The sequence below is a fragment of the Calypte anna genome, chromosome 12 (assembly GCF_003957555.1).
Source record: "Calypte anna isolate BGI_N300 chromosome 12, bCalAnn1_v1.p, whole genome shotgun sequence".
NCBI lineage: Eukaryota > Metazoa > Chordata > Aves > Apodiformes > Trochilidae > Calypte > Calypte anna.
Window position 1 is genome coordinate 3889311 of NC_044258.1, and position 22311 is coordinate 3911621.

Consider the following 22311-nt stretch of genomic DNA (forward strand, 5'->3'; position numbering starts at 1 on the left):
AAATGAAGGCAGACTATTGCAAGAGTGATGGACTTCACTTACATTACTGTGGTGTTGGCATGGCAAACTGAGTCCAGCAGGAATGGAAGAGGATGATTGGAAAAGAGGAGGAAAGGATTAGGTACTGGACCAAAGCCATGAGATGTGGGTTGAACTCTGAGCCCAGCCTGTGCTTCTCCTGCAATCTCCTTTTCATTATTTCCAATGAGAGGAGCCTGAAAGTCTAATGAGTACATGTAGGTTAAAGCCCCTTCCCAGCTGTGAGCTAACCTGGGATTTGATCATGGAAACACTTGAGCACTGCTCTCATTTTCAGTAAGATTTAGAGTCAAATGTGCTCCTGAACACTGAGGCTCTTTGAGGAGCCTGCAGGAACCTGCACAGAATAAACCATCCACTGATTTATCTGGGGAACAGGTCCTGAAGGAAGCTTACCAAGTCCTAATTGACGTAAGTGATAGTTCAGTCTGCACTGAAAGCAGCTGCTCTGGGGCTGGTTGTGCATTCTCCCTCCTCTAACTTTGCCAAGAAAAAATGTTCTTCTCCTCTTCACCTTTACTCATTAAAATGTGTTCCGAGCTCTCCCAGATAAATCAAGGTAAAGAACATGTTACCCTGCACAACCAAATTGTGAAATCCAATGAGGAATTTAATAGACTCTCCAGGCTGTAGGTTACATAAGGAATGACAGCCTATTAAGGGTAAGGCTACTTTCCTTTTTTTTTTTTTCCTTTTTTTTTTTAATTAAAACTTTATGAGATTAAGAGATTAGAGCAGAAAAAAGACCCACTGGAAGACAGGTATTTTTCAGTATTTGAAGAACTCCATCAAGTTAATTGTTTGTTCGTGTGGAGTTCATACTTGCTATAATATATAGCTTTATGTTCTCATTTTTAATAGAGAAATGCAATACCTTTTTCTCAGTGGGACCAAACAATTCTTGATAAATGTATATTGCTGGGTCCACTGCAGGTCTGAATACCCCTTCCTTTAACAGGAAAGATAGATGTATATAAAACTAGAAACATATTTTCAAGGGGCTTTTAATTTTTTTATAAAGGGAATGGGAGGCAAGCTGTGAGCACTGACTAGACAGGAAAAAGGGGCAGCACTCTGCTTTGATCCCTTTCCCTGGCTGTGTGTGAGTGTGAAAAGGTGGATGGACACTGCTCCTGTGCTGCTTTACCACTGCTTCTCTTCTTTCTCCACTCACTCTGGTGGGTGAGGATGCTTGCAGCCGGTGAAAGCAAATATCCCACTGGTTTCAAGCTTTATTAGGGTGGGAAAGGTGCTGGTGGTACTCAGTTCCTCAGGAGTCAGCCTTCATGCTCTGCCACTTGGGAACCATAATCAAACACTGATGTTGTGAGGAGGCTCAGGAGCTGCTCTGGTTCCTTACCCTGTTGAGTTGGAATCCAGGTGCTGCTGGCTGTGAGCCCTCTCCACCACATGCCCTGAATGCTGCTTCCTGACTGGGCAATTTGTGGCAGCTTTTCAAAACTTTTCAAAGTTCTGGTATAGGTTGATTTTGACAGCTGTCAGCTTCCTGTGTGGATGAGCAAAGATCCTCAAAATGAAGATGCCACCTTAATCCATTGCCTCATTTCTAGTAGTTCTGCACCATAGTTTAATCTTGTTGGACAAATTCATTTCCTTGCAGGATCCTGTGTGTTTTTTAGTTCCCCCCCTCCCAGAGAGCTGTAGTTCTGAGGAGAAATTCTTTTCCTCAGCAGGAATTCAGTGGCAGGCTTTGTCATGGGAACAAGAGCTCAACTTGTTATGGAGGTCCTGAATGTGGCTTCTTTTGCATGGGAGGGCAATGCCCATCCTCCGCTGGTTCATGCTCCAACCTGGAACACAGTGCCACTGTCATTCCTTGGCTTATAGGTAATCAGAAGGGTTTCAGTTTGAAACTTTACCAATATCTTGGATCAAGTGGTTGTATTATCCAGCCCCTGCACTTTGCCTTCCTTGGGTCTCTCTATAGATAAAGTTACTATCTTAGATTAATGTGTCTTGGCCCTATATAAATTTTGTAGAAAGGAAAATAATTGTTTCTTTGAACAGAATGAAATCTTGGTGCTGTTAAAGCCAAGATTTAACCCATCACTTGCCACTCACAGAGGGGGAGATGGAGTTTGGATGGATTGGTTAGTGGGAGGGGTCAGTGCTCACTGCTCCAGCAGTAGAGGAAGGGATGAAACCTTAAGTTTGTCTGTGTTCTGCTTAGACAAAAGAAATATGTAGAACAGGAGAATGGTGGCTAAAACCGGCCTAACAGCTCAGTCAGAGTCAACTTCTTTCCCAGCTATGGCTATATGCGCAATAGGAGTAAGTCAAAGGATGCAAATATTCTGCAGAGCTGCAAAAACTGAAGCAGAATGGCAGTAAGCAATGAAAGCAGAGTGTTAAACCACTGAAATGTTCCCAAGTGGAAATTCAGGTGACTGAAATCAGTGAAACTTTAGTGTTCAAAAAAGCTTTGGCAAGAAAACTGAAATATTCCTGTGCCTTCTCGACCAGTATTAGACCTATCTGATGTATTATCACTCTTGAAGCATAATTTGTGAACATCTGGGGGGAAAAAAGGAGAAGAGCTTTGGAAAATCTCTTTTGGTCTCTTTGACATTCTGACAAACTTACGGATCACTGTGTGTGCAGGGGAAACTAATCCAGTAGCCTTCAACTGTAAACTCAGGGAAATATTTGAGCTTCAGATAAACTTCTTAAAACACACCCTCTCCTTCCCTCCAAGCAGATTTTCCTAGCTTAGGTATGGAGTCCTGGTTAGCAGCATGTGAAAGTTGCTTGGGTGTCCTGTGGTATGGAAAACTGAGATGTGACCCTGCATCAGTGGGAGACCACCCCACCAACACTCAGGTTTGGACCAAGCATTGAGGCAACATCATGTTTTAAAGCACAGTCAAAGATGAATTAAAATTCTCTGGGGGGAAAATGTTTCTTTCAATATTTGAATTGAATTCTAAATTTCTCTAACAAACAATTTACCAACTTTTTAGATTTGGACAAAATGTACTTTAGTTTATATCTTCAGAGTGATGTAGAGTGATAATTGGAAGAGGGAAGTCACTAAATTATTAACAAGTGAGGAGGCATGATGCTACTTTATTGTACAGCCAGAAATAAATTACTTTTATTTCCTAGTGAAGAAATTCATAAATAGGAAATCGGCTGTTAACAGGTGTCTTGCTAAATGACTCTATGAAGTATCCAAGTTGCACACAGTGTAACAAATAATCAGGATTATGGCATTTCATTTTCCATGAGCAGATGCAAATCTACTTCTAAATCTGCTAATACTGTGAAAGCCCCAAATAAACAAAGCTCTGTTTGAATGTTTAAGTATTTCAAAGTCTGTTACACATTTAGCTTAAATCTCCATCCAGCTCAGAAACTGTGATCTTCAGTCATGTGCATGTATCTCGTTGTATGCATTTGTTCTTGCTAATGTATAATCAAAAAATCATAAATCCATGCTAATGACTGAGAGGCCTATCATGAATTATTCAGTTTTTCTAATTCCTGATTGAGATAAAGTGCAATAGTTTGTTCATTTTATTATAGCTGCATTTTAGATTTAATTATTCATAAGATCATAACAAAAGGCACTATATTTTGCAAATACGACTGCTTGGTAGTATGGCACTTCAGTGCAGGAATCTGATATTGGGTCCTTAGTGAGGAATGAGTAATTCAGTTTTATTTGAACTATAAATCATGTCATTTACTGAAATAGAGTTAGTAAATTCTGTGTTTTAAACCTAGAAATGCTGTAGCAATAAATGTTTTCCAGCACTTGGTAAAATGAATAGAGTTTCCACTGAGGCCTTGAGTTAAAACTACATTGAAAAATTGTTTTATTGCAAGGTTTCATAATTATTTGGTACCAGGTATATTTCCTGTCCAGTTTAACTGAATAGATCATCCTTCCCATGTCATAAAGCAACTCTTGCATGGAATACAGCTTTCAAGACTCAAGTATATTTTTAACATTGTTAATTCACTGCATAAAATGAAGATATGGCATAGACTGAAGCTCAGGTGCTGCTGCTGTGTGCCCTTGTGTGAGAGGACAGAAATGGCTTCATCATCAAATGGCTTCAAGCCTGTATTGGGTTGCCTCTCCTCAAAATATTGACAAAAACTAAGAAAATTTGATAGAAGTGTTAAGTGCACCCTCTCCTACCAGTCCTCAGTACCTTGGCTGAATCACCATTGGGACTCTCCCCCAGGCTGTGTATCAGCTGACTGCTGCAGTGGTCATCACTGCTCAGGCTCAGGTCTGGGTGTGTGATGTGAACTCTGTTGGGGATGAAAGAGCACAGAAGGAAATGGAGTTTGGTCATTTTTCCTCCTGGGAGACCTTGGTCAGTAATGGAACATGTTTTCTTTCTTTCTCCCCTGCTTTTCCCATCCTATTAGACCCAGTGTTTGAAGTCATTTTCTCATGAACAAACACAAGCTCTGTACTTTGTGTGTGTTTAATTTTTCTAGTTGCTTTTTACAAGCTATGCTGGTAGTGAGAACTTCCCAGTTTCCAAAATGCAATATTGTCTCCTAAATTAACTGTAACAAGTATAAAGGAATAGTCTTCTTCTTCTGAGGTTTGTATTATCTGTGTGAGTACCAATATCTTTTAACACTGAGGATAGTACTACTCTTAAGCTTCTTACCCATAGTATCTAATGACTCCTTAGTTCTACAAGAAACTATATAAAGCTCTTCTGTTGCTTGAAACATAAAATAACTGCTGTAAATACATGACAGCAGAAGTCTGCTGGTAACAAAGGCTGTCTCTGTTTATTCTGAACTGTGCAGCATGGATCTCCAGATTTTTTCAACCGTAGCTGTTTCTACAAATGCCTTACTTATTGTGAAGTCTTACAGTTTTGCTAAGAATTATTTGACTTGATACCATATACTAAGTGCAGACAAAGGAAAGGATTCTGTTAACTTTTTCATCCAATCTGAAGCCTCCTGAAGAAGCTGCTGTTGCTATACAGGGGGAGATGGTTCTTGGTTCTGATGGGGTGACTGCAGACTCCAACCTTCTGTCAACCTTCTAGTGCAATTCTCTGACAGATCAAAGCAGAAATTAGTCAGGAGGGATTTATTTGAAAATTGGCTGAGAGTTCTTGAAAATACACCATTCTGCAGTGTGGGCTGCTGGGTGTTTGTCAGGGAGTGCTTGGATGTGGGGCTACCCAAGGTTCCCTGCACCCACACACCTCCCACAACTCAACTTTGAGGTGGTCTTTGCCTTGTTTTCTCTTAATGGTAACACCATGCTATGCCAGGGACTGGCCTGGAAGGATGAATAAAATGCACAAAATGTTCCCTGCTTCCATATAAATGGCTTTGAACTGGAGCATTTTGCATGAGCCAGTGGAGCTGCTCCAACTCATCAGTATAGGACCATTGATTCTTTGTGGAGAAAGCAGAGCCCTGTGGTCTGATACACCATCTTTATTATCTGTGTAGTCTTGTGTATCAATACCCTGAAATCACAGCCCTCAAGGATTTGCAGGGCATCTCATAGCTCTCTAAAAGGCACCTCTTAATCATTTCCTACCTGATTTCTCTGTAACTGTTCTCAAAGGAGACAGCTCCTGCTGTGGATCCACAAGCTGGTAAGGGGGAGATCCCATGCTTTGTGTGATGGAGCCACCCATGGCAGGAGCAGCTGCAGGAGTCTTCTTGCTGCCACAGCACAGCTCCTGCCACCAAGCAGGCTCCAGTTTATGTGGTTTATGTACAGGTGTGTTTGGTGTTTGCCTCCTCATAGCATGGCAAATGAAATGAAATCCAGTTCTGTTCAGACTCCAAAACTGCTGTTTCTGCCCAGTCTGATGGAACCCAAGCCTGCTTTGTACAGCTGGCATGCTGTGTATTGCAGATCCACTGGTTTAAGTCTTATTTCACTGTAACCTGAAAAGTTACATCTTAAGTGGAAATTCACAGGGAAAAATGTGAAAACTAATGCAGTATTCCCCATGCCCATCTTCTACTACATCTTAGTGCCAGTGTTTTACATGAGCTTGCAAGCAGAGTCAGGGCTATGTCTCTCAACCCCTTTTCATTGTGGTTTTTCAACCAGCTGAACCCTCAAATTCAGAGCACTCAAGGTACATGTGGGTAATTCTGAGGAGTCAGATGTTTTAATCTGTCTTATGGAAGCAATTTCTTAACACTGCACATGTCAAGCCTACAGAAAAACCCTTGCTAAATGTGAAGAACTTCAAGGGACCGTGACGAGGAATGTGTTGCACTTGGCTGTTGCTGATCAGTGAATCTTCATATTTACAATTTGATATAAGAGAAGTATTGAGGTTTGTGTGTGCCATGTGCCAAGCTTGTGTGCACTCTGTGTACTGGGTTTTGCTTCTTGTGAGCTGTCCTGGGACACCTGGGTGCTAGCCCAGCTGGTGGTAGTGCAGGCACTGTTGCAATGGCATGAAGATTTATTAAATCAACTTATATTAAATGCCCAAGCATGATTTTTCAGGCTTTTTTTGTTCAGAGATGTCAAAGGTGGAGTTGTCTTCAAGCCTGTTATATCTTCTACTGTATTTAAAACTTTGATTTGCCTCTGCTGTTCCTTCCTGTAAGACACTACCAGGTGGTTGATCCTCATATTATAATGAAATATAGGTAGGGAAAAAAAGTAAAAGCTGAACTATTCTTATGTTAAAGATCTTCTCAATTAAGAAAACTGAGATAAACCAAATACATTCCATACAAAAAAACCTCTGTATGTTTTGTACAGGTTCTACAAAGGAATTGATTGAGAGCTGCTGTGGAGCTGGACAACAGTGGGCTATAGACAATGGAGAGTGCACAGAAATCCCTGTAAGTGGCATGGATGGTGATATCTGCAGGTACGTAAGGCAAAAACAAGCATTTAACATAGAGAAGCTCTTTAGAAGAAATCAAATGATTGGACAGGAGATGTCCAGGAGATTGGGAACTGTTTCATTCATTGTATACATTATTGGTAGACTGGCAATATGTCACAGCAGATTAGAGAGAGGCTTTCCCCCTCCCTTTCCCCCAAACCTAATCTAAACAAAAGCCTTTTAAGGTTTCTTTCTCTCTCTCCTGTAAGCAAAGCACAAATTGTTGTTTCTCAGTTGTATGTGCATCTGTGGAGCTGCAGATAAATAGAAGGGCAGAGTTTGCCTTCCGTTTGGCAAGTGATAAATACAATGATTATCTGTAACATTAAATGATGTGTTTATTGTTCAATATGAACAGCTGCTGGTTCTGGTGCCTGTGTTCAGCTGGAGAGGGGACCATACGCCTTGGTAATGCTGCTGCTATCAGCAGCATCTGCTCTGGGTGAGGGTGCCAGATTCAGACTGCACAACCAGGAAAGAAAAATGGGTGCAGAGTAACATGGACAACCCATTATCCTGGCTGCAATTTGTCCTCCCCCCTCCCTCTTCCCTCTAGCCTGAAACAGGCTTTACAGAGGGATGGAGGCAAAGTTATGAGAGCCTCACACAGTGCAATACAAGCCAAGTGGATTTCTCTAAGAGTGATCCCAACTTTTTCAGCATTAAAAAAAAAACCAAAAACTTTGGCTTTATCAGCATTGGTATCATTGCACCTTTCTGAAGTTACTGAGAGACTAACCCACCCCCTCCCCTTCAGGGATCTGGCATGACATAGCTGACACATACCAACTGTCTGTGAAGTAAAGACAGGTTTAAAAATTACAGCCATGGCCTAAGTAGGTGCAAATCCAGTGCATTAATGAGTTGCACCTGCACATCTGATGTTGGGTTTAGATGAAAAAGCCAGATTTTAAATTCAGTCCCTGGTAGAATATGAAAGGAGATCAGGAGTTCAGTTGTTTTACTTTTAAAACTTCAGTCATGTCCCCTGGTTTAAAGATTTAAACTCACCTTTAAATATTCTGTGTAAAGAAAATGTTTTATACAAAAAAGTACCCGTGGCCTTAGAATCTTGGGATCCCAGGCAAAAATTCACTGCTTGGGGTGGGAGATGTGCCTTGTGCAGAGCTGGTCACCACCCACACCCACACCCTCGGGTGCACCAGTTGGTGTGCTAGAACATCTGCAAGAAACACTTGGCTCCCTAAAGCCTGCCCATGGCTTGGCTTGGTATCTAAAAATTAGAAAAAGTAGAAGATAGATACTAATTTTAAAAACTGGTCAGTGCTCTGCCAGGATAGGGGGTGTTTCTGGGTGACTGTCAGTGCACTGCAGGATCCATGTTTTCAGCTGAGGCAAAGGAGCCTCCCCTGTGTCTGCTGAGGATGGAGGTGGTTTCTGTAGATGTTGCAGACTGAGGTGTCTGTTGTTTCCAAATGCAATTTTTGGGTTTTCAAGTGGCAAAGCCTAAATGTTGAAGCTACTTGTTGATGCATTTTGATGTCCCTGGACCTTCTGCTCCAACTGGGTTTGTCTCTGTCTTGTGACCCACAGCTGCAGGGTGGGAACTGGGACTGCCTGAAAGAGATCACACGTAGCAGCTACATGAATGAACTTAAAGCAAGTCACAGGAAATCCTTAGAGAGTCAACTGATCACAGAATTACAGAATGGTTGACGTTGGAAGGGACCTCTGGAGGTCATCTGGTCCAGCCCTCCACACTGATAGCCAGGTGTAAAAATATCCCCAGAGCTACACCACTGGCAGTGTCAGAAACAGGATGGGTGAAATCTCCTCTGACCCAGTACAGTAATTTTATCTCCAAACTGATATGTGGTTTATCACCACAGAGCAATGTTTATCTGGGTGGCATTTACATCAGCTGCACAAGTGTGACACTTGGTTTTTGCTGACACTTCATCCCAATTAGAGCCTCACATCAGTCTAATACATTAAACTCATTAACTCTTTCCCTGAAGTAGAAATGTTCTGAACCTTCTCTGAACCAACAGCTCATTTGCCTGTGAAGAGTAGGTTGGTGAAGCAGAAAGAGAATGTGGTTAACAGTTCCCACTTCATTTTCTGGTAATAGAGTATCTGAAACTGAGCTGAGTTGATTGTTAAAGAAATACTAAAATAAAAATGGCCAGTGTCCAGGCTCCAGACAACACTATTTCTACTGTGGTTTCCATACATGAAAAGAATCATGGCTAAATGTCACATTTCAGAAGAACATGAATCTATAGAGGTTTCAGTGTCTGATAAATACTTTACACAGATAAAAATGCTTCTAGGATCTTTTTGCAATTTCTACAAACAGCAGTAATTTTCAGTTAGGGTTTTGGTTTTTTTTAATTTAGTTTTTTAATGAAAGTCTGGATGTCTTATGTAAGCAATGACAATTAAATTGCTGTTATGTGATTGTATCTGGGTACAACCGTGCAGTGCTCAAAAAATGGTTTTTCTCCAGTTGGCAATTAAGACTGGATTAGAAAACTCACTTCCTTTAAAACAAAGCATGTGGGGGTGGTAATCCCCTTCCTGTCATCAAACACAAACCACTGCTTCCTGATTACATCTGTTATTCTATCCAGCATAAAAATATTAATGTAAAGCTGATGCAACAGACCATTGATATGGTGGCTGAGTGGCTGTCACAGGCTGGTTTCTACTGAAAAACAGATATACCCTTCCTTCATTAGCCCCCTTTTTTTTCCCCCCTTTTCCCCCAACCCCTTCCCCCCTGTATTTTCTTTCATTTAGATCTGTTTCATTTCAGCCTTCAGTCAATCCTGCTAAAATGCTATTTGAAGAGGAAATGCATGTTTCTGAAGTATTTCATATACAGTGGTCAAGTCACCCCAAAACTTCTCTTTGAAAACAAAAGTTGGAAGAAATCTTAAATTCCGGGTTGCAGTCTGCAGGGTGTTAAAGGAGAGTTCATAGGGGTTGGGTGATGTGACACTTCCTGAAGTCCTCTCCAAAACTTCAGTCCTCTGGTTGATGAAGAAGTGTGTAGAGGTGTGTTTCCCATTCCCCACTTTCCAGGGAAGAGGGTTTCTGTCTGTTTTCTGTTTCTGAAAATTCCTGGAGACTTCTGAGAAGTGAAAGATGAGGAAGAGGGGCTGTATGGATGAGATGTAAGGGATATTGGTGACCAGACTTGGAGGGACAGTGACCCAAACACAAAACATCTTAAGCATTTATCAGTATATCTTTTTATTAGAAACGAGAAAAATAAAACATATCCTGCAAAGATCGGTGGTACTACCAGGATTATCCTGATACAGACACACAGGTCATACGTATCAAATCTGTGGAATGTCTTGTGAACCCAATAGGTCTGGGGTTTTTTTCACCCCATCCTGATGTCTTCTCAGTGTGGGTGATGCTTGACCTCTGTGCTCTTTTGCAGAATTGCTCAGAAGCAGTGCTGTGTCTCCACAGTGAAGGAGAACAGCTGCCTGGCTGGCATGGTGGCTGCCAAGGAAGGGGACGTGTGCGGGCCAGAGGAGAGTGATCCCTGTGGGGGATCATCATACAAGGTCAGTTGCTCTGATGCTTCTGTAGGTTTTGCTCTGAACATGAGGTGTGCTCATTTCCTGCACTTAGCAGTGAGTTCTTATGATGCTATTCAACACAGAAAATTATAAAGCTGCAAGGAAATTACACTGCATTTAGGTTTCAATTGCCTGGTGGTGCTGTCCCTTATAAAACTTCACAGCAATGTTGCTTTGAATTATTTCTATCACCCTTTTTAAGATTTAACTTACTGTATTACTTTTGCTTCTTCATTTTGGAAGGAGCTGAAAAACACATTTTAGCTTTTATGTCTATGGTGTAGAAAAAGTTAGGAAATGCAAGGGCAAAAATTTAATCGAAGATACGATGCATAAGCCATGACTGAACGGTTTGCTTGGTGACAGCTCTGAATTGCAGCCTCATTTCTCAGTTAAATAAAATGATGGACTGGAGGTACAAACATTCTACATGATGATGGAAGCCTTTGTTCATAAATAAAGGCAGACCATTAACAAATAGTTCAGATCACAAGTCCTGAGCCACAGCCTCAGCTCCTATAAATGAGATTTGCTTTATAAGAATCAGTGGAGCTAAACCAATTTACACCAGTTTGAAGATTCAGCATCTTGCTTGTTCGCTCATCTTGTTTTTACCAGAAGGCTGCACTTCAGAATTCATTTCTCTCTGATAACAATTTACATAGCTATATCAAAGCTTAAGTGCAGCTTCCCTTGTCTCAGTAGGAAACTGATTAGTTCTGTCTGTTCTTATACACGGGAATTCTTGTGAATAACTGTTCACTGGAAAAGCAAAACATATGGGTATCTACTGTGGAGTTTAAAGTTTAATTAGCTATACCAGTTTGACAGTTTCAGAAGTATTATTTCATTGGGTCTAGAGTCCACCATCAGAATAAAGAGAGAATTTGTGCGTTTAGGAGAAGACATTAATATTTCTGAAGTGTGACAGAATTATTATTCTTGGACTTTCACAGCGGGTCTTTTGCATGCCAGACAGAGCACAAGCTATAGAGCAGGGCTTATCACACATGCCATTCCTGAGAAAGATGTGGAGAGGGAAAGCTTCATCATTCCTGTCTGATCTGACACAAGTTACAGAACACTTGCACGGAATAGTTTCTTCTGCCAGTTCCAGTGTGATATATTCCTTCCAAAGAAACCATCTGAAAGGGTAAAATTATTGAAGGAATAGGCCTGGCTCTCCTCTTTAGCTCATTTAGTTATTTAGTCATTGCAGCTACTGCTTGAAAAAAAACAATAGTAACAGTTAATTAATAATCAGACTGTTGAGACTTTAAGAAAGGGTTTCTAATTTTATCAGAGTTAAATGTTCTTTCAGAGGTGACCTCTCTGAGAATGCTGACAGTTTCTCCTAAACTCCTCTGCTGTTAGTGACTGCTGTGCCTGGGTGTCCCAAATCAAAGAAGTTTGTCCAGAATGTGCAAAGATAAGTTTGTTACCCCAAATCTTTCGCAAGGCATTTACACTGTCCTGCCAAAAGCCAGGGGCTTTATTTCCATTATTTTCAGGTGTCAAACAGGTCTTCTGTCATTCCTGATGTGTGGTTCTTAGTTTTGTTTTAAGCTGAATGCAGCAGTGCCAATTCTTTAGATCCAGGTACTTGGCTTGTGTGCTGTACAGCTTAATTTTAAGGCTACTTTTAATTAGTATTTACTACAAAAAACCACATGCTTAGGGACTTTTTCCTAGGTAAATCCAGTCTGGATTCCAGCAAAGATATTTTTGAGAGGAACATAAAAAGTTGTGACTCAGATAGAAGTTTTCAAGGTTTCTAGATTGCAATGTAAAAATAGTTGTTATTAAGTACTTTGTAGAATTTGTCAAAATATAGCTAATAGAAAAATCAAGACATTCAATTTTGGGCATATTAGAAAGAACTTTTCAACGAATAAATTTTTCCCATTGGAAAATGAGGTACCTTTATGCACCTGGAAAATACATGAACCCAGAATTGTGTGCCTGATTTAATTCTCTGATGCCTGCACAGATTGTGAATCAAAACTATGTCTGAAAAAAACCCATATTCTTCAAAGCAAATATTGGAATCTTACAAACCTTCAGTAAAGACATGTATTGTCCTTAACTACTTCTATTTTGCATATTAAAGCTGAAAAATTAAATTCATAAATTTTTCAATTTGTGGACTCTGGATTTGGGAAGTACAAAAACAGGATTTTCCCTTTTCCCAACATGACCACAATCCATTATAGTTTAGATCTTTTTTTTATTTTATTTTATTTTTTTATTACTTTAATACATCTTTATAAAAGTTGGTTTAGCATATTTAGTATAAAGAGTGATTCAGCATCATCAGGATCTGTGCTGTAAATTTTTCACAAACCTGTATTTGGGCATGTAAAGGCAACTCTTCATGGCTGCAAATGTGAATAGTGTCTACTATTTATGATGTTTGGGATTTTTTCACATCAGAAAGAGGGGACATGAAACATGAGCTATAGTCACAGGTACTGGGCAAGGGTATTGCCTGTGAAATGCTCAAGAAGCCCTAAAGCTACAATATTAGAATCTTGAGGAAGGTGTCTGAGCAGCAGTTCCTGCAGGTTTTCTGTACTACCTCCACCCCTCCCAGTGGTTGTGGCTCCTCTTTGCTCTCCTCAGGTCAGAGATCTCTCTCCTGGGAAGTGGAAGCTTAGTTCAGTTTCCTTCTGTTCTGTCCATGGCCTCTCTGTTGCCCCAGCTGCCTGGTGCCAGTCTGACTGCTGACCTTCACTTGGTGTGTCCCGTGCACAGAGTCAGTGCCTGGAATCACATCCCCTGGTTCAGAGCCTGCTCCAGCATGGATGCAGCCTGTGAAGGAGTGCTGCTGGGATGGCAAAGGAGCTGCAGAGGGAAAGAGGCTCTGCATCTTGTAACTATTTTAATGTATATGTGTGTTAGGGATGTCGGGATGCTTATTTTCAGTTCACACATGGCCCCTCTATGTCTCCATAGCACTCACATCACCTCAACTTCCTTGCTTCATCAGGTATCACCCCTGCCTTGGCAGTATGGACTTTCTCTGTTCAGTATCTTTTACCTGATGAATTTTTGTGGCCTGCCTGTGCACTGTGTATATGTGACTGAGCACAGGCTTGGTCTGCAGCAGAGGCAACTGCAAGAGAGAAGTACAGTTCAGGGACCAGCCTGGCAGCCAAGCTGCTGCCTAGATGCACTCAGGAAAGAGAAAGAAGGCAAATAGCTTATAAAATATGCTCTGGTCTTTCTCTTGCTATTGTGTGGGAGGGATGCTGTCCAGGACAGTCAGGTAATGAAGGGTCATGCTGCCTTTGCAGGGCAGTGGTGCACAAACAAAAGCGTCTTCACTGACATACTGACAGAGTAGGATAGTGATGCCACCTCTGATCCTCATCTTCATGCAAGTTTATTTACAATTCCTTCCACATTGCTTCAAACCACTGACCATTTTTTGAGATCTAATGTGAAGAGGTATAGACCTGTATTATTTTGTTTATAATGCACTGTATACAAATCAATGGCTGTCTGCAAAGCTAGAAAGAGCTGGTCTGTGGCACTATTACCTTGTCATGCCCAGACTTTGTGGTTAGCTGGTTTGCAGCAGACCCATGTGTGATTCTGTGATTCTGTGCAGGGTGGCAAAGCCAAGCATCAGTAAAGCTTTGATGTTTGCAACTGCCTAAACCCACAGTGCTTTTCCAGATGTTCCACTGTTAAAGTGCAGATTGGTTCCAGGTGTGTGTGTGTGTGTTTGCTCATCCCTGCAGACGACTGGCTAGGATCAAGTGTACTATCTGTTCTTATCAGTTTAATATCTGATAACATTTAAATTTTGAGGATGAGAAAACTGAGTTTGCTCAGCCTTGAGAAGAGAAGGCTTAGGGGAGACTGTATTACAATGTTGCAGTACTTAAAGGGGGAGATGGAGACTAAGAGATGGAGACTCCCTGTTTACAAGGAGTCCCATGGACAAGACTAGAGCCAATGAGCACAAGTTGCTCCTGGGGAGATTCCAATTGAACACAAGAGGAAAATTTTTCACTGTAAGGACAATCAGATACTGGAATGGTCTCCCATGAGAAGTGGTAGATTCCCCTACTTTGGAAAATCTCAGCTCAATGGAGTGCTGAGGCATCTCATATTAACAATAATATCAGGAGGGTTGGAACAGATGATCCTTGAGGTCCCTCCCAAGCTAACATGCTATGCTTCTGTGGCTTTATGAAACCTGTGTTACTGACAGTCTCCTTCCCCTGCAGCAATGCTGTGACTGCTGTAATCTGGGACTGCGACTGAGGAGTGAGGGGAAAACCTGTGAGTCCAACATAAACCTGGGCTACCCCTGCAGTCATGTGATGCTGTCGTGCTGTGAAGGGGGCGATCGCTTCATCCAGCCAGAAATAAAGAGGCAGCCTGAACCTTTGCCAACGGTGACACCTGAGAAGGGTAAGTGTTTGTTCATGACTTGAAGATCTGGCAGATAAGGTCTCTGCCTCAGACAGTCATACCAGGGGATGCTGGAAGGAGATCTACAGGAGATTTGGCCCTCTTGGGCCAAATATAGACTCCCTTGTAATTGTAACTGTTTTGAAAAAGAAAAAAATACGTAGGTGTTTCTGATTCTTAAAACATACCTTCTTTAGTAGCTTGGAGTTTTATTTGGCTATTTTTTCCTCCAAGTCACATAGTAGAGACCTGCCACAAGCCCTTGGTAAGAAGTAAAATTGAAGCTGGTTTGGTCATTGCCTTTTAGAAGGAGAAATCCTGAGTCTGCATAAAGCAAATTATGTTGGTTTTTGTCTTTTTTTTTTCCCAGACAAAATAGTCCCATGGGTTATGATAACAATGAAATGTCCTGGGAATAGATTTCCTATCATACTGTTGAATATCACAGTAGTTTTCCCACAGCTCACTCTGGAGAAGCCCCAATTTTGTTTCAGTCTTTCAACATCTGAACTTAGTGATGCTGAAGAGCAAAGTCTAATCTGTGCAGCCAGATAGGCATGGCAGAGGGAACATGACAAATCTGGGGCTCGGACAGGAGGTTTGTTCAGCCTTGAGAAGGCTTAGGGGAGACCTTATTACAATGTTGCAGTACTTAAAGGGAGAGATGGAGACTAAAAGATGGGAGATTCCCTGTTTACAAGGAGTCCCATAGACAAGACCAGAGGCAATGGGCATAAGTTGCTCCTGGGGAGTTTCCAAGTGAACACAAGAGGAAAGTTTTTCACTCTGAGGACAGTCAGACACTGGAATGGTCTCCCAGGGGAAATGGGACCTCTGCCCAAGGTGCTGCTCCTTCCAGCATCACTCTGTAGCCACCTGTCATGCATGAGTCGCATGGTGACCTCATGCAGATGCAAGGGTTCAATTTTTGTCTTTTCTCATGAATTAAATGTGTATTTTCTGTTGCCAGCAAATGTAAGGGTTTGTTTTGACCTAGCTGAGACCTCACTAGGCAAGGCAGTTTGTGGTTAAGAAAAGCTGACTGAGAAACTCACTGAACAATTCATTTTTGTATCACAGACATTCTTGTCAAACATGGTCAGGAAATGAAAAAGTTGGTGCTTTTGTTCAAACAGCAGTAAGCAGGATAGCCATGTCACTGTCAAGTGAGTCCCAGAATGTCACCCTAGATACAGAAGCAGCTAAGTGTTTGAAAAGAGATTCCAAACCAACTGGATAACTTTTTATCCTGAAATGAGAAATTGTGTGGTTCTTGTATGGGGCCAGTTTCAGAGGGGGCTTCCATGTGATGATACCTTTGTTCAATAAACAACAGCAGTGGTGTTAGTGGGAGAGGTGAGGTTGTGGTATCTCCAGGTCACCCTTTTTCTTTCTGGCTTCTCTGAGATGCCAGTCCCTCCAGCCTTATGAAGGAGGTACTGAACCTTTAGCATTTCTTTCCAGGATGGGTTAATTTTCTCTTGTCTTTGGAATAACTGCTTTGACAGTATCTGGAGTTTGTGTGACCAAATGCTCTGTACTGTACACTCCTACTGCCAAAAGTCTTGTCAGAGGAGCAGCAAGTGTTGTTCTGTTGTAGTTTCAGAGACAGAAGATCACAATGAAGCTTTATCCATCAGTAATGAAGCTGAACTGTCCAATAACCTGCCTGGAGATGACCTGGATGAATGTCTCATCTACGGTGGGGAACTCTGTCAGCATTTGTGTATAAACACCGTGGGGTCCTACAAGTGTTCCTGTTTTCCAGAATTCACCTTGCAAGATGATGGGACCAGCTGCTCTCCAGGTAAGAAAATAAGCAGGAAACACCATGAATAATAATGTCTTTCTACCACCTGCACTGACCTACCAAGCTTTTCTTTTTGTTTCTCTGTAGTTTCTGTGAGGCTTATTATGGGTACTGATGCAGAGATATTTTCCATGGAGATTGGAAAAAAAAATAATAATAAGAAGAAAACCAATGATTTTGGGAAAATTATGCCTCTTTTTTGTGTCTTGGTGGTATAAGATCAGGGTGGTATTTAATTTCTTCAAATCAGTCTGTTTTCACTTTTCAGAGGAGGATTTGTAAGGATTGTTAATGAAATGCCTATTTTTCTTGAGTAATTTTGTATTTCACAGTTAGCTTTCCTTTAGCTAAACTGTATTCAGTTCAGACAGACAACATTGTTTCCTGAACTTTGATTTTTATATAAAGAAATCTATCTATCTAACATCTTTCAGTGATAAAAAAATCTAAATATATTTAATGTGGTGGAAGTCTTGAAAAGGAAGTCTATTGTGTTATAATTGTTTTGATGTCTGGAGTTCTCCAATGGCAAGGTTTCAAATCAGATAACTTGAAAAGTTGAAACCTTATATTAGTTACAAGTGCTTTCAGTTATTTAACAAGCAAAGTCAGTGTTGTCATCCACTGACAAAATTCCTTAGATTTCAAGTACTTTCTGCCCAAGCCAAACAATGAGCATTCATTAGGTCATTCTTCTCAACATGATGTTACAGCCCTTACAACAGTAATGTGTTGGGCAGAGTTTCTGCACCAGCTGTCTGCTCTGTCATTTATATTATAATTCTGGGGAATAAGCCTAATCCAAAAGAGGTAAAGAAAATGGTTCTTATTTTAGCACTGCAAAATCTGGCTTGATTGCTCACCTGGAGCCATGTATTGGTGTTTGCTTTGCTTTGCTTGGCTTCTGCTGTTACTCCACTGAGTGCAGGTTTATCATAGAATCATAGAATCATAGAATTGGCTGGGTTGGAAGGGACCTCAGAGATCATCGAGTCCAACCCTTGAACCACTGTTGCGGTTGCTAGACCATGGCACTGAGTACCACATCCAGTCTTTTTTTAAATATCTCCAGGGACGGAGAATCCACCACTTCCCTGGGCAGCCCATTCCAATGACGGATCACTCTTTCCGTAAAGAAATTCTTTCTAATATCTAACCTAAACTTCCCCTGGCACAACTTAAGTCCATGCCCTCTTGTCTTGTTGAAAGTCGTTTGGTAAAAGAGCCCAACCCCCACCTGGCTACACCCTCCTTTCAGGTAGTTGTAGAGAGCGATGAGGTCTCCCCTGAGCCGCCTCTTCTTTAGGCTGAACAACCCCAGTTCTCTCAGCCTCTCCTCGTAGGGTCTATGCTCGAGTCCCTTCACCAGCCTGGTTGCCCTCCTTTGGACCTGCTCCAGAACCTCGATATCCTTCCTGAACTGGGGGGCCCAGAACTGGACACAGTACTCAAGGTGTGGCCTCACGAGGGCTGAGTACAGGGGCAGAATCACTTCCTTGGACCTGCTGGCAATGCTGTTCCGGATACAGGCCAGGATGCCATTGGCTTTCTTGGCCACCTGGGCACACTGCTGGCTCATGTTCAGCTTCTTGTCGATCCAGACTCCCAGGTCCTTTTCTGCCTGGCTGCTCTCCAGCCACTCTGTCCCCAGCCTGTATCTCTGCATGGGGTTGTTGTGACCAAAGTGCAGGACCCGGCACTTGGCCGTGTTAAACCTCATCCCATTGGAATCAGCCCAACTCTCCAGTCTGTCCAGGTCCCTCTGCAGAGCCCTCCTGCCTTCTAGTTGATCAACACTCCCCCCCAGCTTAGTGTCGTCTGCGAATTTGCTGATGATGGACTCAATCCCCTCATCTAAATCATCAATGAAGATGTTGAACAGAACTGGGCCCAACACTGATCCCTGGGGGACACCACTAGTGACCGGCCGCCAACTGGATGCAGCCCCGTTCAGCACCACTCTCTGGGCCTGGCCCTCCAGCCAGTTCCTAACCCAGCACAGGGTGCTCCTGTCCAAGCTGCGGGCTGACAGTTTTTTCAGGAGGATGCTGTGGGAGACGGTGTCAAAGGCTTTGCTGAAGTCTAGGTAGACCACATCCACAGCCCTCCCCTCATCCACCAGTCGGGTCACCTGATCATAAAAGGAGATCAGGTTGGTCAGGCATGACCTGCCCTTCCTAAAACCGTGCTGGCTGGGTCTGATCCCTTGCCCATCCTGCAGGTGCTGTGTGATTGCACTGAGGATGATCTGTTCCATGACCCTGCCAGGCACTGAGGTCAGGCTGACGGGCCTGTAGTTTAGGTCAGTGCATCTCATGCCTGTGTAGGCATTCTTGGCAGATGTGCAAGACTGCAGTGCCTCTGGCTGTGCCAAGAGGTGCAGAGGGATTTGCAGAGCTGGATTGAGTGAGATGAGGGTAGGGGGCTGTGAGTGAAACATCTGAGAAACTAAGAGTAAGGTGAGGAAGGGCTGGGGTGCTCAGGAGGAGCCCTGGGTCAGATGAAGGGCTGGGTGAGGGAGCTGGCAGGGCAGGGCACCTCACTGTGCTTGGCTTTACCCTCTGTTCTGCACCTGCCAACATGGTACAGTGGTCTTCATTTCTTATTTTTCCTCTCTGTGACAGATCTCCATCATGTGGTCTGTGCATGGAGACCCATACCAGGCAGTTTTGAATCTCATACTGGGTAATTTTTACTCCCCTGATAGGAAAGAATGGCTTTGTATTTCTACCTGCCCTAGTACATTTCCTGCTCTTTACTGGACTGGGAATGTATTTGTGAATTTGCATTTAACTTATGGTTTTTAAAGCATGTTACACTTTTTTATAAGGCTTTCAAGAAGGGGTGTTCTTGCACCAGCTGTGTGTGGCAAGAAGGAAGCATCCACTGATGAAACTTATAAAGCTCCTTCTCATTTCTCTGCTCTCCTGAGGAAACCATCCAGGATATGCCACGAGCAGGTGTCTTGTATTTGCCTCTGTGTCATTGCCTCTTGTATGTCTGTGATTTAATTTTTTCTTTTTTAAGCTGAAATCACTCTTTCCATAATCCAAACCTGTACTGCAGTCACACTTACCTGTTTAATGTTGTCATTATTTGGTGGCTCACACTTTGTTCCAGGTGGCACTTGAACTGGAATCAATAGGAACATGACACATCCCTCTCAAGGAAGAATGTAGCCTTATGGATTTAGGCTTCCATTTTGAGGGTACTGATAAAAGGGATTACTCCTGTTGATGTAACAGAGCTTTGTGTGTGGAGGGGGTGTTGTTGATTTGTGTGTGTGGCTTTTTTTTTAACTATTCTGATACCTTTAAGATTGCTGCTTGTTAAAACTCTTAATGACGAATTGCAGCTGCCATGTTTTCCAGAGTATCCTGTGCTTGTAAAGCTGCTTTTCATCTGTTGTGAGATAGGATGTACGGAATATGTTTAAAGACTTGTTTGGGTTCTGGGTTTTTTTTTCCATCATACACCAAATGAAACAAAGCCATTGACAGCAGCATTTTAAAAAATAAAATCAACACTTTCTGTTTTATTCATTAGGTGTGGCAATATTTTACAGAAGTTATTTTCACCAAGCTCCCTGACCTGTGTCCATGATGTTTCTGAGCATCTCCACTAACACGCAGCACTCTGTGTCTGGGCTGTTGGACAGTTGTTTGTATCAAACAGGCAGCAGTTTCCCAACCTGGCTGTTCACTTGCATTCGTGGACAATTGTCCAGGTCACTAAAATGTTTCCTCCTCCATAAAATTGATGGAGTGGGATGAATGGCACCAAGAGGCTTGCCATGGGTGTGCCTGGTGGAGATGGTGCTGTCTCTGATTCATCTCTGCCACCTTTGCCTTTCAGATCCTGACAGAGAACAGGTGACAAGGCTGGAAGCAGAAGCCACCATCCCTCCAGCAGCCTCTCCTCAGCCTATTCTTGTTGTGTCCTTACAAGAAGAGCAGGATAAGTGTAAAGGTATGTTGGAGGTGTAAACTGCAGATGAATCTTTATAGAGCCTGAATTAAATTCCACACATCCCATCACCAATCTGATTTCAGCACACATCCTTAATTTGTTACCTCTGTGGCATAAGGCTGAGGAATTGTCAGGGGAAACCTGAAGGAATAATTGGAGGCTCTCCTCTGATTTCAAGGTTATTAACCACCTGATGATTAGTGTAAGGTGAGCAGTGCAGGTACACAGGATAATGTGTGCAATGCAGGTAGGAGGGGCATGGGTGTATTTCTGGGTAGTAGCAGGGTTGTAAGTATTGATTAAAGCTTTCTGGACAGACAGTTTGCAAACTGCATTCCCCATTGCCTAAACTGGGATTATATTTGGATGACCTGGCCATTTGTAACTTCAGCTGATGTGTGTTGTGCATGCTAATGTATTTTGCAATTTTGTTTTGTATAGATAATGGCCCCTGCAAGCACATCTGCAATATTGTGGAAGGAAATGTTGTATGCTCTTGTTTGTCTGGATATACTCTCATGGCTGATGAGATTTCTTGTGAAGGTAGGTGGTTTGGGTTTAGCACAGAGCCAAGGTTAAAACATTTCTATATAGATCTCATTGATATTCTGACCCTAGGAGTTTCTCTACTAAGGGTTCCTTATTTTCATTGCTGTGAATTTCCAGTAGCAATACAGAGACCATTTGCCAGAAGTAGTACCAGATCTGCTTCACATATAACTCCTGAAGCGCATGTATCCTGTGTGCTTCTTACCTGGGCACTTCAGGTGATGGTAAGCCTGGATTTATGCTCTTTTCCTCTGACATTCCAGGCTTTTCTTCAGCCCTCTTCATTTCTCTTCTGTGGACTGTTCCTCCCCAGGCTCAGTCTGCTCAGCCATGGACACACAGCTTTTCTTCCTGAGAATGGGAGCAGCCCAGGGTTTGGGTGTGTTTGTTGTCCTGAGAAACCACCTCAGAACTACAGCCCCATCAGCTGTTTTGTTTGGTTTTGCTTCTACTTGAAAATGTGAATTCAATGAAGTTTTGCTGCTAGGCTGAATGTGCCCTTGTGAGCTGGACCAGCTCCTGATGTTTCATCTGACACTGAAGCTCATCATAATGAGGAACAGTGAATTCCAAAGCTTCACCCTGATTGTTCACATTATATACCTTTTAAATGGATATGGCTGGGTAGTGACAAAGGATATATTTGCCCAGGAAAGATTTGGGGTAGGAACCAATGCTCTGTGACATACCTTAATTATAAATTTGTAAGTATGGGAAATGGAAGTAGAAGCTTCTGACACTCAAAACTGCTCACAAGTGATCCACATCCCTCTAAATCTCAGATCTTAGTGAATAACAGACAATTTTCATGAAATTCTGGATAATCAGTAAAGAAAATGGGGATTTAATATCACCAGATAAAATGAGCACTGTGCATTGCTTACTCAAGTGCAGTGGAAGCTAATTAATGTCAGAATAAAAAAGGGGAATTTTGAGGCAATCATTTCCTAAAGTGAGTGAAAACACTCATAAACATCAGTGGAAGCAGTGAGTTTATGATGTGTATTAAAGTACATATTTGGTGGTAAGGGGGGTGGCTTCCCACAAAGAGTGTACATTGGCTCTGCCTGCCTGTTTTTTA

At 42.2% G+C, this 22311-nt stretch overlaps 1 protein-coding gene and 1 non-coding gene across 5 annotated transcripts in view; both read left to right on the forward strand.

The window, feature by feature from the left end:
* FBLN2 (fibulin 2) overlaps positions 1 to 22311 on the forward strand; it is a 106857-nt gene that overhangs the window by 62632 nt on the left and 21914 nt on the right. For all 4 annotated transcript variants that reach the window (XM_030458464.1, XM_030458463.1, XM_030458466.1 and 1 more), the window contains 6 exons: positions 6788 to 6899; positions 10333 to 10462; positions 14716 to 14902; positions 16503 to 16709; positions 20568 to 20681; positions 21123 to 21224. In XM_030458464.1, coding sequence (XP_030314324.1) covers positions 6788 to 6899; positions 10333 to 10462; positions 14716 to 14902; positions 16503 to 16709; positions 20568 to 20681; positions 21123 to 21224 — 852 coding nt within the window. The remainder of the gene's footprint in view (positions 1 to 6787; positions 6900 to 10332; positions 10463 to 14715; positions 14903 to 16502; positions 16710 to 20567; positions 20682 to 21122; positions 21225 to 22311) is intronic.
* LOC115599035 lies at positions 14207 to 14322 on the forward strand. Its single transcript, XR_003988097.1, has one exon. It is a non-coding gene; the product is annotated as a U2 spliceosomal RNA (small nuclear RNA).